Genomic DNA, 14670 nt, shown 5'->3' with positions numbered 1-14670 from the left:
TGTATTACATTTCAAATGAAAGCACAAGTCAATACAAAAACTGTGTTACTGTGGACGACACCATGAAGCATTACACTTGTTTACAACCACAGGGTCCATCATATGCTATGTGAATAATGTTTAAACTGTTTTAAAATGTTCTATACAAATAAAGGTTTACATTACATCGACTCACTGGTATTAGTTGGAACGCCTGGTGGAGCTGTTGCCCCCGCGACTAGACTACAGATAAGCGGTTGAAGATGGATGGATGGACAAATAAAGGTTAACGTTATTATTATTATGATTTTGACCCTCCCACTTCGGCATGGACCTATCAGAACGCAGTACTCTCTGGCGTGGACAACCAATGGGATTGGCCGATAGGAATTGGACCAGATGCGCCATTTTATCGCGTCGGCTCCACAGCAAACCATCCGGTAAGATGGTCCCCTCGTCGCTTTGTCTCCACTAGGAGAAAAAAAATCCCGGAGTTTGTTCACTATTCTTTCTCGGTTCCAAGACAGCCACTTAAAACATTTCAAAGGGGCTCTTTGAACCGGCTCCGACCAGCCGCAATCTAATATCCGTGTGCGCATTCTTTCAACCAAGAAATGACGACGGAGAAAAGGTAGGGTTGGAAAAAGCCAAAGAAGCATCAATCCGGTTGGGTTTTATATTAAGGGAGAACGGAGGAGCCTTGTTTTGCATTGATGCTCTGGCGTGCTAAATGCTAATGCTAAGCTAAGCGGCTACCCTCTGGGCGGCAGTGGACGGAGGGGGCTTGTTCGCGACGAACGTAATGCTCTGGTGGAATTAAACGAGGATGAGACTTTTACGTCACAAGCAACCGAGCGTTTGCGCCAAGTGCGTTGAAAGCATCAGATCTGCAGGCCCACGTCGCGTCCCCAACGCGCACGCGTGAGAGCTTATGGATCTGATGTTTTCGACGCGCGCGAGAGAGAGGGAGGCGAAGAGAAGCGACTTCCGGTACTCTCATCCTATTAGGAGGACGCTTTGTTGTGACGCCACTGACTCATCCATCGGTAGTCGGTCAGCGCGCAGCAGCAGCCACCGGTAATCCTTTTCTTCTTCTTAACATCAAGAGTAAATAAAACTCCATCGTTTCATAATTAGAGCACAGCTCTTATTGATTAAGACGACGACCGGTCCTGGCACGGTATTCCACTAAAGCCGTGGTAACGCGCGTGATATTAAACTTGCGTGTTTTTTTTAACCCAACCTTTTGGCTTTTTCACTAAACTGAAACATCAGCCGGTTTTATAGTGAGAGATAACGTTAGCCATCACAGGCTATAGCTAAGCTAAGCTCGGCTAACTAACTAGCTTTTTAACCCCCGGCTTGCAAATCATGATGCACCGCTGCTTCTAAGCTAGTTTAGCTAGAATGAATGTTGTGGCATAGCAGCCCCAATACGTTCCCTCAGTCCCTACCCTAAATTCTGTATTCTGTAGCTACAGGATGAGCGTAGGGACTGAGGGAACGTATTGGGGCTAGTTGTGGCACTGCTGCAGCAGCGCAGCAGCAGCAGCCACGGGGAGACCCGATGCCATTGCAGTGGCAGGCAGCAGGCAGGCCTGTTACAGTTTGTTGCATGTTTTAATGCATGTGTGTGGAGGAGGAGGAGGGGGGGGTCATGCATTGGAACTGCAGGGTTGCCGGGGAAACCTAGGATCAGTAGGATGTCGGAAAGCAGAGCGCGCGGGAGGGATATAATAATGGATGGTGCCCAACCAACGGTTATACTTGGGAGGATGCTAACACAGTGATGATCGTAAAATGGTGTCAGTGCTCTAGGCTGCAGATCGATATGAACAACGATAATGTTATAAAAGCTATATGTGCAAGAACATAAAGGTATGGCTCCGGCAGCATGCTACAATAAGACATAGCTTGGCGTTGGTTTTGGGGGGGGAAACATGGCGGCAACGCAGCCTTTCGTATAAATCCACAAAGAAGAATCACTATTGCATGCCTCAATGTGTTGAATCATGTTTCGTGTGTGATCAATTAGTTAATAATAACAACGCTTAATAACTTCCTACATGGCGGGCAGACAAACGTGGTGTTAGTTCGCATGTTCCCTATCGCCGCTTCCTGTTTGCGTTCCTGAGCTGATGGATAAACATCTAATCATCACGCGCACATTATGATGACGCAAAATGTAAACAGTGGCCCGTCCCGCCGCCATATTGTACCCCTTAATTGATTGATTGATTGATCCGAGGAATCTTCATTTTAAAATTAGTTAAATGTATCATGTACATGTTGAAATGTGTATCTTTCTGAACACTGACGACACGTTTTTTTTGTATAAGCTTTGTATCAATGATAGCCTACACATCCTTGACTTTGTTATCAAATAGGGTATCCCTGTTTGTTACTGTACTGTATGCACAAGTCAATACACATAATATTTTCTACGCTTATCATCCTTACTGCTAGTCATAAATTAATGATGTGCCCTGGTGTACAATGTTAGCTGCACTATTTGCTATCTGTCCTTAGTGACATCAATTTTTTGTAATTAACCTAAATAAGACCTTTATAATCAAGTACTTAAAATACCGTAAATACCATGAACTAACATTACTTAACAAACTAACTAACTTCTTTTAAATAAAAAAAATCCCCCAGATGATGTGAACTCAACACCATCCGATGGCTTCTTTACTGATGAACAAGTGTCATCTGTGTTTGATGTGTTCACTTCATTCAACAGATTCAGTGATGCAGAGCATGTTTTCAAAAAATCTTCTTCCATAGCAGTATTCTTTTTAACAGCTCCTGGGTAGTGGTGCTTTTGATGTTTGATGACGTGAAAGTTTACATTTCCGAACTGGTAATAGAGGCTGCAATTCACCAGTATAACGTGACCCAGATTTAGCTGTCTACCTCTAGATTATCACTGCCACTTGTCACAGGAGGAGTTTATTACTTAAACATTCTTCTTTATCTTTCCGTGTGAATACAAATTGTCTGTCTGTGTTTGAATATGACTCATGTCGTCTTTTTTCTTCATTTTCTTCTCAGGTAAATTGCGCATGGCTTCTTCTGAAATCCTAGATAAAATGGCAGACATCGCACAGGAGGTGAGATTGGCTTATTTTGTGGTGAACATTTCTGGTAATTTCCTGAAATTAACAATAATCTGTTATAAAAAAGGCAATTTTGTATGGACACATTGTATTTGATGTGTTTGAATTTAAGTTTTCTATGGAGAATGTTTGCATTGCTACATTTTCATGCTTGTCCTATGCTTCCCCCTCCAAGCAACCTGGGAGCTCAACAGAAAACATGAAGCCTTCTTCCTCTTCTCGTTCTAAGAGGTGAGCTGGATGTGTATAGATAGATTCACATATTTATTAATGCAGCTTCAAGGCAACTCCAAAGATCCAATATTCCTCCATTTCAGGAAGTCCACTGCTGTAACTAAACACACTGAATCAAGCAAAATGGGCACCTCAGAAGAGAGTGAAGATGAAAACATGTCTGACAATCTTTCAGAAACTAACCAGAACAGTTCGTCTAAAGGTATGAAGCGTCTGCTGTGACAGACAGTCATATAAATGTTTGTGTATATATACAGTCCTATTATTGAGGGCTTCCTATGTCCAGCTTTGAGTGTTTGTGTAAACAAACATTGAAGATAAAAGTTAGGACACAAATTGTGATTGGTCAGCATGATTGGGTGGGAGATGTGCCATTGGTTGAGAATGAGATGATGTTTGATGACGTATGATAAGAGCGCCCCTCACTTTACACAGGTGTGATTTTATAATTTTTTGCCATTTAGGCACTTTGGTGATGAGACCAGCTGGTAATGAAAACAAAGGCGCTATGAAGCTCCGAGTGGATTTCAAACAGAAAGATACAGGTTATTATTCCATATGATGTGTATTTTATCTGTATTTATATAATTAATTAACACTGTCTGGACAGTCACACTGTTGACTCCCTTTGCCCTCATGTTTGTCGTTTTTTCTTCATTACAGATGATACAGATTTACACAAGAAACTAGTAAACTGTTCTGCCTGTGGACAACAAGTTAACCACTTTCAGCGCAAATCTGTCTATGAGCATCCTGTGCTCAAAGTACTTATATGCAAGGTACAAATTCTTCATGACATGGAAAAGTAATAAGAGTGAACTCAAATAATGTAATGTCACAATAATTATATGTTTTAACCATATTACCTCAATTCCCTCTGGTGATTATTCTTCATTTTATTTCTCCTTCCTCTAGTCATGCTACACATTTTACCAAAGTGATGACATAAGCAGAGACTCTGATGGAATGGATGAGCAGTGCAGGTGATTTTACCTCCAGTCTTGACACACGGTGCCCTCAAAATGTTCTGCTTTCCTTTCTTGATAAGAATAGTTGAAAAGCAATGATGTGGTGCCACATGAATATTGGTTTGCTTTGTCTTTTGTTTGCTTGTCTTTACTAGTGACTAATTCCGCATTCACAACATTTTTAACGTTCAAACAATTGCTCAAATAGGAAGTGATTGAGACCTCAATTAACATGTGATCTGAAATTTCCATTGCCAGGTGGTGTGCTGAAGGCGGCAAGCTTGTTTGCTGTGACTTCTGCAACAATGCTTTCTGTAAGAAATGCATCCTTCGCAACCTGGGCAGGAAGGAATGGTCTGTCATCAATGATGAAAACTCAAAGTGGCGATGCTATGTCTGCTGCCCAGAGTCCCTCCGGGACCTGACCTCCAAATGCCACCGCCTCATTGCAAAACTGGAACAGACCTGGAATAAGGAACACAAGCCAGCTAAGAAGGTGGAGCACAATAAGCGACACAAGGACAAGGAGAGCAAAGGGCACAAACCAGTCGTTAATGGGAAGGATCATGTTGAAGGCTCGGGGACCATGACATTCTCCTATAAGAAGCTACAGGTACCAAAAGAAATGGTAAAGAAAATGAAAAAGCTAGTGGAAACGACAACTGGGCTCAATAATACTTTCATTCAGTTCATTCAGCAGACAACAGAGCAGCAAGGAGACAACAGCATCAGGTATCGGAATTTAAAGGCCTTCAAGTCTGTACTGACTGATTTGAAAAAAGCTCATAATGCATTGGAAGAGGCTTTGGACCCCGAGTTCCAAGTCATGGAAATGCAGAATGGTGGTGGACTGCACATTCAGAGGAAAACCTCTGATGAGGTTGCACCTGAACCTGGTGGCCAGATGGATGACAGCATGGAGGAGGAGGCTGACATCGAAGAGCCTAATATGGACAATGTTGGTTCATCGGATGAGGCTGAAGTGAAAGGTAGCCAAACAAAGGTTACGACAGCCATATCAAGGATCAAAATGGAAATACGCGACAGTGAGCCAATCACAACTGAAGACTGCAACGCCAGACCAATTAAAGTTAAAGCCTGTGATAGTAGGCCTGTCACAAATGAAGAGGGTGATGTTGGACCAGTCAAAGCTAAAGGCGCTGTTGTTGAACCAGTTGAAGATGAGGATGGTGGACTGGCCACAACTGAAGACGATGATGTTGGAGAGGCTGAAGATTTTGATGCCGAACCAGCCAAAACCGAAGGCTGTGATGATGGCTCATCCCTAGATCATGACATTGTCTCTGTTCCTCCCTCTGTCCCTGAGGAGCTCTTTCAGATGGTGGAGAGCCTTGCCGATTCCTCCCTGCTGTTACAAAATGATGGCACAGACGCTGATGTACAGACCAATGGAAAGTCACAAGAACCTCCACAGTCTCAGCCAAAGGTGAAAAACCTTACCATCAGACTCACCCCTGTGCCAGTGGTGACACGTGGGTCCCGATCCAAAAGCAAGCGAGGGAAAGGAGAGCAAGATAATGCTGTAAAGGAGGATGGTTCCGGTGACACTGCAGATGATACTGCGAACGACACGTCTCGAGGACAACGTCGCTCCGCTAGAGTTAAGACCACTCCTCTGAGGAAGCAAGTTGAAAAAAAGAACCATACCGACTCTTCCGAGTCCGACACCCAAGAGCAGAGTCATGCCAAATCCAACTCCTCCACAAAATCGGCTGGCAACAAGACTGATGAGACCAAGGGATCCACGGCTGTTTCTTCACAGATTGGAACAGAGGATGTGGACTCTGACTCTGACGAAGTCCCTGACATCCTGCTGCAGACGACTGCAGCACACAGCTCCGATGACGACCCGGGAGGCAAGAGCGTTAGGAAATGCTTGTTTACGCTTAATAAGGCATCCTCCCAAGACAACGAGAAGAAGTCATCCAAGCGCAAACACAATTCAGACTCTCCTGACTCTGACTCGGAAAGTAAAGAAAAGAAGGCCCCCAAGAAGAAGAAGCAGGAAGGGTCAGGAGCAGATGACTCCGACATGGAGGACTCTGAAAGTAAAGGCAACAAGACCAGGGAATCCAAGAGGGTCTCCAAGCAGAAGCAGCAGGATGGGTCCGGTTCAGATGACTCTGACATGGAGGACCCCGAAAGTAAAGGCAAGAAGACCAGGGAATCCAAGAGGGTCTCCAAGCAGAAGCAGCAGGATGGGTCCGGTTCAGATGACTCTGACATGGAGGACCCCGAAAGTAAAGGCAAGAAGACCAGGGAATCCAAGAGGGTCTCCAAGCAGAAGCAGCAGGATGGGTCCGGGTCAGATGACTCTGACATGGAGGACCCCGAAAGTAAAGGCAAGAAGACCAGGGAATCCAAGAGGGTCTCCAAGCAGAAGCAGCAGGATGGGTCCGGTTCAGATGACTCTGACATGGAGGACCCCGAAAGTAAAGGCAAGAAGACCAGGGCATCCAAGAGGGTCTCCAAGCAGAAGCAGCAGGATGGGTCAGGGTCAGATGACTCCGACATGGAGGACTCCGATAGTAAAGGCAAGAAGACCAGGGCATCCAAGAGGGTCTCCAAGCAGAAGAAGCAGGACGGGTCAGGGTCAGATGACTCCGACATGGAGGACTCAGAAAGTAAAGGCAAGAAGACCAGGGCATCCAAGAGGGTCTCCAAGCAGAAGAAGCAGGATGGGTCAGGGTCAGATGACTCCGACATGGAGGACTCAGAAAGTAAAGGCAAGAAGACCAGGGCATCCAAGAGGGTCTCCAAGCAGAAGAAGCAGGACGGGTCAGGGTCAGATGACTCGGACGTGGAGAAGGATGTGAAGGGCAAACTGGGGAAAGGGAAAAAGAACCCTGCCCGGGGAAAGAAAAAGAGCAAAGAGGAAGACAAAATAACCCCCAAGAAAAGGTCTTATGAAAAGAAGAGGTCGAGGAAGGGCAAAGTCGACGCCGGGCAGGAGTTATCCCCTTCCAGTGAGGATGAGGAGCAGGAGAAGCAAGCTGAAAGTGATTCTGGGGAGGACAGCGATCAGCAGAAGATCAAACGCATTGTGGATGAGGATGTAGCCGGAGGAAGTGGAGCTTTTCATCAGTCGTCAGGTATTTCCAGACTGTTGGACCAGATTTTCACAAGTTTAAGACTCTTATACCATAATGTAACTTGCTCAACAATTCATAATTGTTTTTAAAAAAATGTACACCCTTTTTTCTGTGTGTAGGGGATGAAGTAGAAGCTGAAGACCTTCCGGCGTTGGAGGAAGAAGATGCTGAAAACAGGTAAAACCAATAGAAAAGAAAAACACTTAAAGCTGTATTTCATTTTAAAACACAGACATGCCCCCCTCCTATAATCCCCCTTAAAGACACCTTAACCATCATCATAATTGTTAAAGCTTTTTGTTCTGTTAATCATGTGATTTGATAATGAACCAACAGATCATGTTAAAAAAATATGTTTATCAACCATTGATTTCCCTTTCTTTCCTCTTAACCACCTGAAGAATTGCCAAGAAAATGCTCCTGGCCCAAATAAAGTCAAACTATTCCTCTGGAGGGGAGAGCTCGTCTGAGGATGAGGAAGATGCGGAGTCTCCCAAGAAGGCAACCAAGAAGAAGAAGAAGAAGGATGAAAAAGATGAAGAGCAGGACGATGAAGATGGTAACTTTAAAAAAAAAACTATAAATGTTTAAATGTCAATAGAGGGTATGCACGTGACATCATCATCATACCCAGAAGTTATGCGGAAACACCTGAGTGGCAAAAAAACGACTTTCTGGCCTTGACAGCCTATACATCCAAATAGAAAAGTCTGATTTGCATTAAACGACATTAAAGTCACTCACTTTATGCATGCACATACCCTCTATATCAGTGGTTCCCAAACCTTTTCAAGTCAAGGACCCCCAAATTGACACTAATTAGCCTGCGGACCCCCATTTAAAAAGACATGACATGCAGCGACCCCCTAAGAGTAGGTTTTTACAGCTCTAGCAGTGATTCTCAACCAGTTTAATTTCAAGGACCCCCAGTTTGACATGCATTAGTCTACGGACCCCCATTTAATAGCATTTGTATCTCTGGGACCCCCAATTTACATTGTAAAATCAATGCTAATTTAACTGGAGAGCGTACAAATGGAACCAAATGGACCCGTTGGTTCCATTTGTACACTCTGAGTTACAGACCCATAAGGGTCCATTTGGTTCCAAATAATCATTTAGCTGGATCCCCCTGGAACTCCCTCAAGTACTCCTGGGGGTCCCGGACCCCACCTTGGGAACCACTGCTCTATATGACATCATTACATATTGTCACTCTCGGCCCAAAACCTTGTTCCATGTATTTATGCTTTTCCATACATAAATTAACCTTATATCACTATGATTGTGTGAAAATATCTGATCTGACTACAAGCTCTGATGAAATGCACTGTGATATTGTAGATTTCCTATTTGATAATATTCGGGTTTGAGTCCCGATCCCGGCTTTTCCCGGAATAAAATGTGATTATTCGCCCAGCCCGACCGGCGACCTTTCCTGGCTGTCACGCCCCATCTCTCTCTCTCTCTCTCTCTCCCCATTTTCTGTCAGTCTACTGTATACTATCAAATAAAAGCAGAAAAGCCCCCCCAAAGAAAAAAAAAATGTGCCATTAGGTTGAAAATGCTTAAAGGAGGGTTTCGTGCTAGAAGGCTTTCTCACCTTTAGTTGCAGTTGTTTAGTCCTCTGGGATTAAAGTTAGTGCGAATTAGCACTATAGTTTCACAATAACAACTGGACCACTTTTGTGAGGACTAAACAACTAACTACTCTTTAAGTCTGTTGGTTTTATAAATATTATTCAATCAATGAGACAATGAAGCTTGTGACTCAAATAACTACAAACAACTCCACAGTAACGGTTTTGGATGTGCAATGTTTTCACCCGTGTTCTCTTTCTGCTGCAGACAACGAGGATGAGTCTGAAAAATCCGGCTCCGACACGGAGGTGAAGAAGAAGAAGACCGGCCGGAGCCACCGCCTGCTTCGCAAAAAACTCACATTGAGCGAGGCCGAATCAGGAGATGAGAAACCTAGCGCTAAAGGGAAGAAAAAGAAGACGTCTAGACGAAAAGGTATGGATACATTAATCTGTTGCACATAAAGATTTGTTTTTGGCTTTTGTGCCTTTATTGATAGTTATAAGTGAAGACGGACAGGAAAGAGGGAGGGAGAGAATGGGAGAGTAAAGTTCTCAACGGGCCCAAAAATGATGGCCCGGCGCGACCCTACCCTAACTGGGTCGGCCCGAGGCTCGGCCTGACCCTACAAATTACCATAATAGAGCACCGAAGTCTGACGTCACTTTCAGTAGAGGGCGCCAATACACAGGTTCATGTATTTTTGGAGTGGTGCAAACCACTCCAACAACCAGCTTTGTCTGTATCTATGTTTGTATCTATGTATGTGTGTACGTGTGTGTACCTGTACGTGGGACCCAAAAAAATGAGCATGGTTACTATGGTCACTGACATTACGTCAGACCACAGCTGATCAGGCTATATAAGACCTTGCACCACTCAGTTCACACGGGTGTGATTTTTTAGTTTCATTGAGATCCCCATAGGGCGATTTTGAAAAATAAACCGACCACCCCGGCCTTTCTGTCAGGGGAGTGGCTGTGCGTTGTTAATTATGTCCTTTCATATTTGATACAGCCAGTTTCTGGAGAAAATGGAATTAATGTGGCCGCAAAAGCCCTGAAACTACATATGAAGGCAATGTCGCTGCTAATATTCGTCACGCCCAACACATTGCGCTCCTGAGATTCCTCGTTGACGTAAGCTCAGCTGGTGGTGACTCGACTCGTACTAACCACGAAACATTAAATATCAATAAAATAAAAATAATAATATAATATAAATAATTAACATTCAGTTTCTGTTGTGCGACGGGCATATTTGTACATTTCCACCTTCAGTCGATGCTTCATATCCATATGAGTGAAAAGGCCGGGGTGATCGGTTTATTTTTCAAACACAGTTATTAAAAATGAGGCGATCTAATATCCCCCATGGAGATTACAATGCAAATAAAAAGTGGACGAACCTGTGGATTGACGCCCTCTACTGACCGTGACGTCAGGACTTCGGTGCTCTATGTTAAGCCCGAAGCCTGACAAAAAAAACAGTAACACCACTAAATGGCGGCGCGTCGTGTTTCAGTGTGAAAGTGAGAACAGAGATCAACGGACTTATAGAAATAAAGGATGTATGTAACTCACGTTAGAATAGGCTATTAATGTTCCATTTCCAATCATTCTAATGGATTCCATACAGTGGTGGTGGTGACTGGTGAGTAAACACGAATAGCAGCTGCAGCTCCCTCCCTTTAGTTTCCTCTGAAGTGAAGTTGCTTTACGGTGTAGCGTTTAAGTTATATCACCATGGATCGTTTGGTGACGTTGATTAATAATTAGGTTTTATTCATCGCAGCCAGCTGGGTTGACGAGACTCAGTGCAACATGATGAAAACCTGACGCTTAAGCTATATCGTGTGATAATCTGATTGATTTTATAAAACATTTAAGCATATGGCAACTTTAACTGGTTGTTAGTAGCTTGTTTGGTACGCAAACCAGAGGGAAACCAGCGGTAGCAAGCAAGTCTCATACCGTTCACTGTTCTCTCTACTGTACTGCCTGCGCGCAGTGCAGGACTGCGGGGCGGGCTGCATGCGGCTCTGGCCTCGTACACACATGCCGGACGGACATGATCTGTTCTGTCTGTGTTTCATGGCCGCCTCAAGCTCAATGCTTTTCCAATGGAAGTCACGTGGTTTGACATGTGTGTACGAGGTCTCCGAGTCTGAAATGCCAGTGCGATGCAACCCCCGCCTCCAGTCCTCCTGTCACAAGTGAATCGCCTAGCGCAGCCCTCTTCATAATAAATACATGTATACACAATCACATTACACAAATAACAGAATTGCTATTTTTATTATAATAACACTCTAACAAAATCACCGAGGCCCGGCCCGACTAATTAGCATAATTTTGGGCCCGGCTCGGCCCGATAACGTCGGGTCGGTACCGATCGGTCCAGGTCGGGTTCGGGCAGAGTTTGAGAACTTTACGGGAGAGACATGCAGCAAAGGTCGTCATGAACGGGACTCGAACACGCAACACGCTGTCAGGACAGACCCTATATGTGCCGTGGCATGAGCCTGGACCACTAGGCCAGCGGGCGCCCCGACACTACATATTCTAATTGAACAGTAAACACATGTACCGGTATTCATATACGTTAATATATGGTTATACATATATTGTGATGCCAGCATTTTCTAGCACTTCAAAAGTGTTACTCACATTATTTCTTACTGCTAGTGCCGTTATTGCTGAGCAACCAAGACCGAAGGATTATACCGTGTACTCTAGGGGTACTACGACAGTTGACTGGTTCTCACTTCCTGTTGTTCCTGTTTGGCAGTTGACAGCGATGACTCGGCAGACTCTGACTTTAAGGGAAAGGATTCGGAGTCCAGCAGCGACGAGGAATCAGGGGTCAGCGAGCAAGTGAGCGGCTCAAGCAGCGGCTCGGAGAGCTCGTCGGAGAAGGAGGGGAAACGTAAAACCAGGTGAGGCTACAGGGAGAGAGAGAGAGAGTGTCACCCAATGGATGCTGATTTTCCTTTTTTTTATAGGTCATGCGATGTCCATTAGGCATGTTACAGCTATTACATAATCGCCTGGTTGCAATTATTTGAGATAATGGCAATGATTTTGCAATATAATGTATACATCAATTGAATCTGTTCGAATATTCAGACGATTTCAAACGGTAAAAAATTGCTGAAATAGGAAATCTACAAGCTCTCAACGTACTTCACACGTAGAGCAAGTATATTTCCACTCTTTTTTTTTTTAATAAAAATATAAAATTATTATGTCCTGTTTTGGCCATACTTCATTATTTCGATTATTGTTACCGGTCATTGTCTGTAATTTCTGTGTATATTTAAGCAATTGGTCACATCTACTGTGTGATTTTTGTTTAAAAAGTCTTAAAAAGCAATTAAATTGTTCATCAGTTATTTCCTACGTCCCATTTGTGTTTGCAGGTATGCCAAGAAGAAGAAGGAGGCCAAACGGAGCAGTAGGAAGAAGCAGCAGCAGCAGAAAAAGAAGCGACGTCGGATCAAGGTTCAGGATTCGTCTTCAGACGCAAAGGTATGGATATTAAACTGCAGTCAGGAGCTCATCTTCTCCACACTCTTACAGTCTTATGGGTTGTTATGCCACTGTGGTGGAAGGATCGTCAAGTATTTACCCATTTAGACCTGAGGACGATAATACAAATGTCTTCTAAATCCTGACAGTTTTCTGAAAAACCTATGTTTTTATGTCAGTGGTTCTCAACCTTTTTCATGTCAAGGACCCCCAGAATTATATGTATTTGGCTGCTGACCCCCATCTGAAAAGATGTAGTCCCAGGGACCTCCCAGAAGCAAAGATTTGAGTTAAAAACGTTGGCTCTGAAAGAATATACATTCAAAGATTTGAATAAAATGAAGAAAAATAGCAGACCTACAAGCTCGTAACGCGGCACTCGGTGCCGCGCTATGAGCTTGTAGATCTGCTATTTTTCAATGGCTAAAGTGTAACATAATGCTTAAAACACAAAGGGGTTCTCGTTCAGAATGGGTTAAACTGCAGTCAGGAGCTCATCTTCTCCACACTCGCCTTACAGTCGTATGGGTTTTTACACCACTGAGGTGGATGGATCGTCAAGTATTAATAATATTCCACCATAGCCCCCGGATAGTGTTGAGTAAGACTGGGCATCATAAATCAATCTTGGGGTTGCCAGGCAACCAAGCTTAGGTGTTGTTGGGTGGGTGGGTCGTGATTTAATCAGGGTTCAACATCAGATAACTGGACTTAACCACTTATGCCCTATATACTGTCCTTTGTCGTACGACAGATAACGAAAATAGCTGATCTACAATGTCACAATGCATCACATAGCACCACACTGTGAGCTTGTAGATCAGGCTATTCTAGCTATTTCTGAAGATGCCACAGTGCTAATGTCGTTATTGGGCATTTTCCACAGAGCGGAGAGGAAGATGGCGAGGGAAAAGACGAGGACGGAAACACCCCCAAAGGTCGCAAGAAGCTCCGCAAAATCCTGAGGGACGAGAAGCTTCGCACGGAAACCAGGGACGCTCTGAAGGAAGAGGAGGACAGGAGGTCACGCATCGCAGAGAGAGAGGAGCTCAGGAAAAAGCTCAGAAAGGTCAAAAAGAAAAACCTGCAACAATATTCTCACCATATTCATTGACCAAACTTCAATATATGATGATGTGTCAAGCATCAATTGCATGTTTGACACATTATCATATAATGTATAATAACTTCTAAAGTGTGCCTCCATGTTTGAAGTCAGCCTTTTCAATGGAGGAGGTGAATTATTTCCCCATACACAGTATATTCCAGAATGTTAGTGGTCTGTCACAGTCCTTCATTTTAATGATCAATCAAAATGATTGTTTTCCGGCTTGGATCAATGCAACTAACATTAAGTATTTTTAATATTAATATTGCATAGTTGTTTTTAAATTATTTGGGGGCCTACTTGCAATATCCTCGCGGCTCACCAGGTTAGAACCAATCTCCCAGGCTGCGTAATGTTATAATTAATGCATAACGTTCCCCGGTGCCCCGGTTTGGGGTCTGTCCCTAGTCCCTACTCCCTACCAATGTTAAGTTAATGAGAACGTAGCTTTATTCATATGTGCACTTACACTTAATGTGAAGTGTATTTTAATGCAGGAAATGTGCCTTAATGAAGTTGTGTCCTGGCCCCCCTCAGGTTGTAGTGGTGGAGGAGTACTCTGCAGAGACTTGTCCCGTCACCACCAAGCTGGTCTTGGATGAAGACGAGGAGACGAAGGAGCCGCTGGTGGACGTGCACAAGAACCTTGTCACTAAGCTCAAACCTCATCAGGTTGACGGTATGGTCCCATCTGTCACGTTATCATGTGATGGTCTAGAGACTAACCCATCCAAGGAAGAAAGATTTAAGTTTGTTACAATCCTTGGTTAAGGTTAACTGCAATGGGTCCATGTCATCCTAGGTGAACTGATATTACGACTATTTAGACCTGAGACCCCAAGTGAATGTACTTGTAGATATGGTACCGGTGATGTAAACAATTGGTGTAATAAAACAGGCCTCTGTTTGTGGTTCCAGGGGTGCAGTTCATGTGGGACTGCTGCTGTGAGTCTGTGAAGAAGACGGAGAAGTCTGCAGGCTCTGGGTGCATCCTGGCCCACTGTATGGGCCTGGGGAAAACACTGCAGGTACGCTGTC

General features: G+C 44.0%; 1 protein-coding gene across 1 annotated transcript in view; it reads left to right on the top strand.

Moving 5' to 3' along the window:
• Positions 1-406: 406 nt before the first annotated feature.
• Positions 407-14670, top strand: part of atrx (ATRX chromatin remodeler) — a 54183-nt gene continuing 39919 nt past the window's right edge. Inside the window, exons 1-16 of the mRNA XM_079511241.1 lie at positions 407-610; positions 3034-3092; positions 3274-3329; positions 3416-3534; positions 3797-3877; positions 3996-4111; positions 4248-4315; positions 4559-7413; positions 7533-7590; positions 7815-7972; positions 9262-9429; positions 11785-11932; positions 12416-12524; positions 13411-13593; positions 14170-14311; positions 14551-14660. Of these exons, the coding sequence (XP_079367367.1) occupies positions 3045-3092; positions 3274-3329; positions 3416-3534; positions 3797-3877; positions 3996-4111; positions 4248-4315; positions 4559-7413; positions 7533-7590; positions 7815-7972; positions 9262-9429; positions 11785-11932; positions 12416-12524; positions 13411-13593; positions 14170-14311; positions 14551-14660 (4419 nt within the window). The 5' untranslated portion in view covers positions 407-610; positions 3034-3044. The remainder of the gene's footprint in view (positions 611-3033; positions 3093-3273; positions 3330-3415; positions 3535-3796; positions 3878-3995; positions 4112-4247; positions 4316-4558; positions 7414-7532; positions 7591-7814; positions 7973-9261; positions 9430-11784; positions 11933-12415; positions 12525-13410; positions 13594-14169; positions 14312-14550; positions 14661-14670) is intronic.

This window comes from Electrona antarctica (genome assembly GCF_951216825.1).
Source record: "Electrona antarctica genome assembly, chromosome: 1".
Lineage (NCBI taxonomy): Eukaryota > Metazoa > Chordata > Actinopteri > Myctophiformes > Myctophidae > Electrona > Electrona antarctica.
This window is presented reverse-complemented; position numbering and strand designations above follow the sequence as displayed.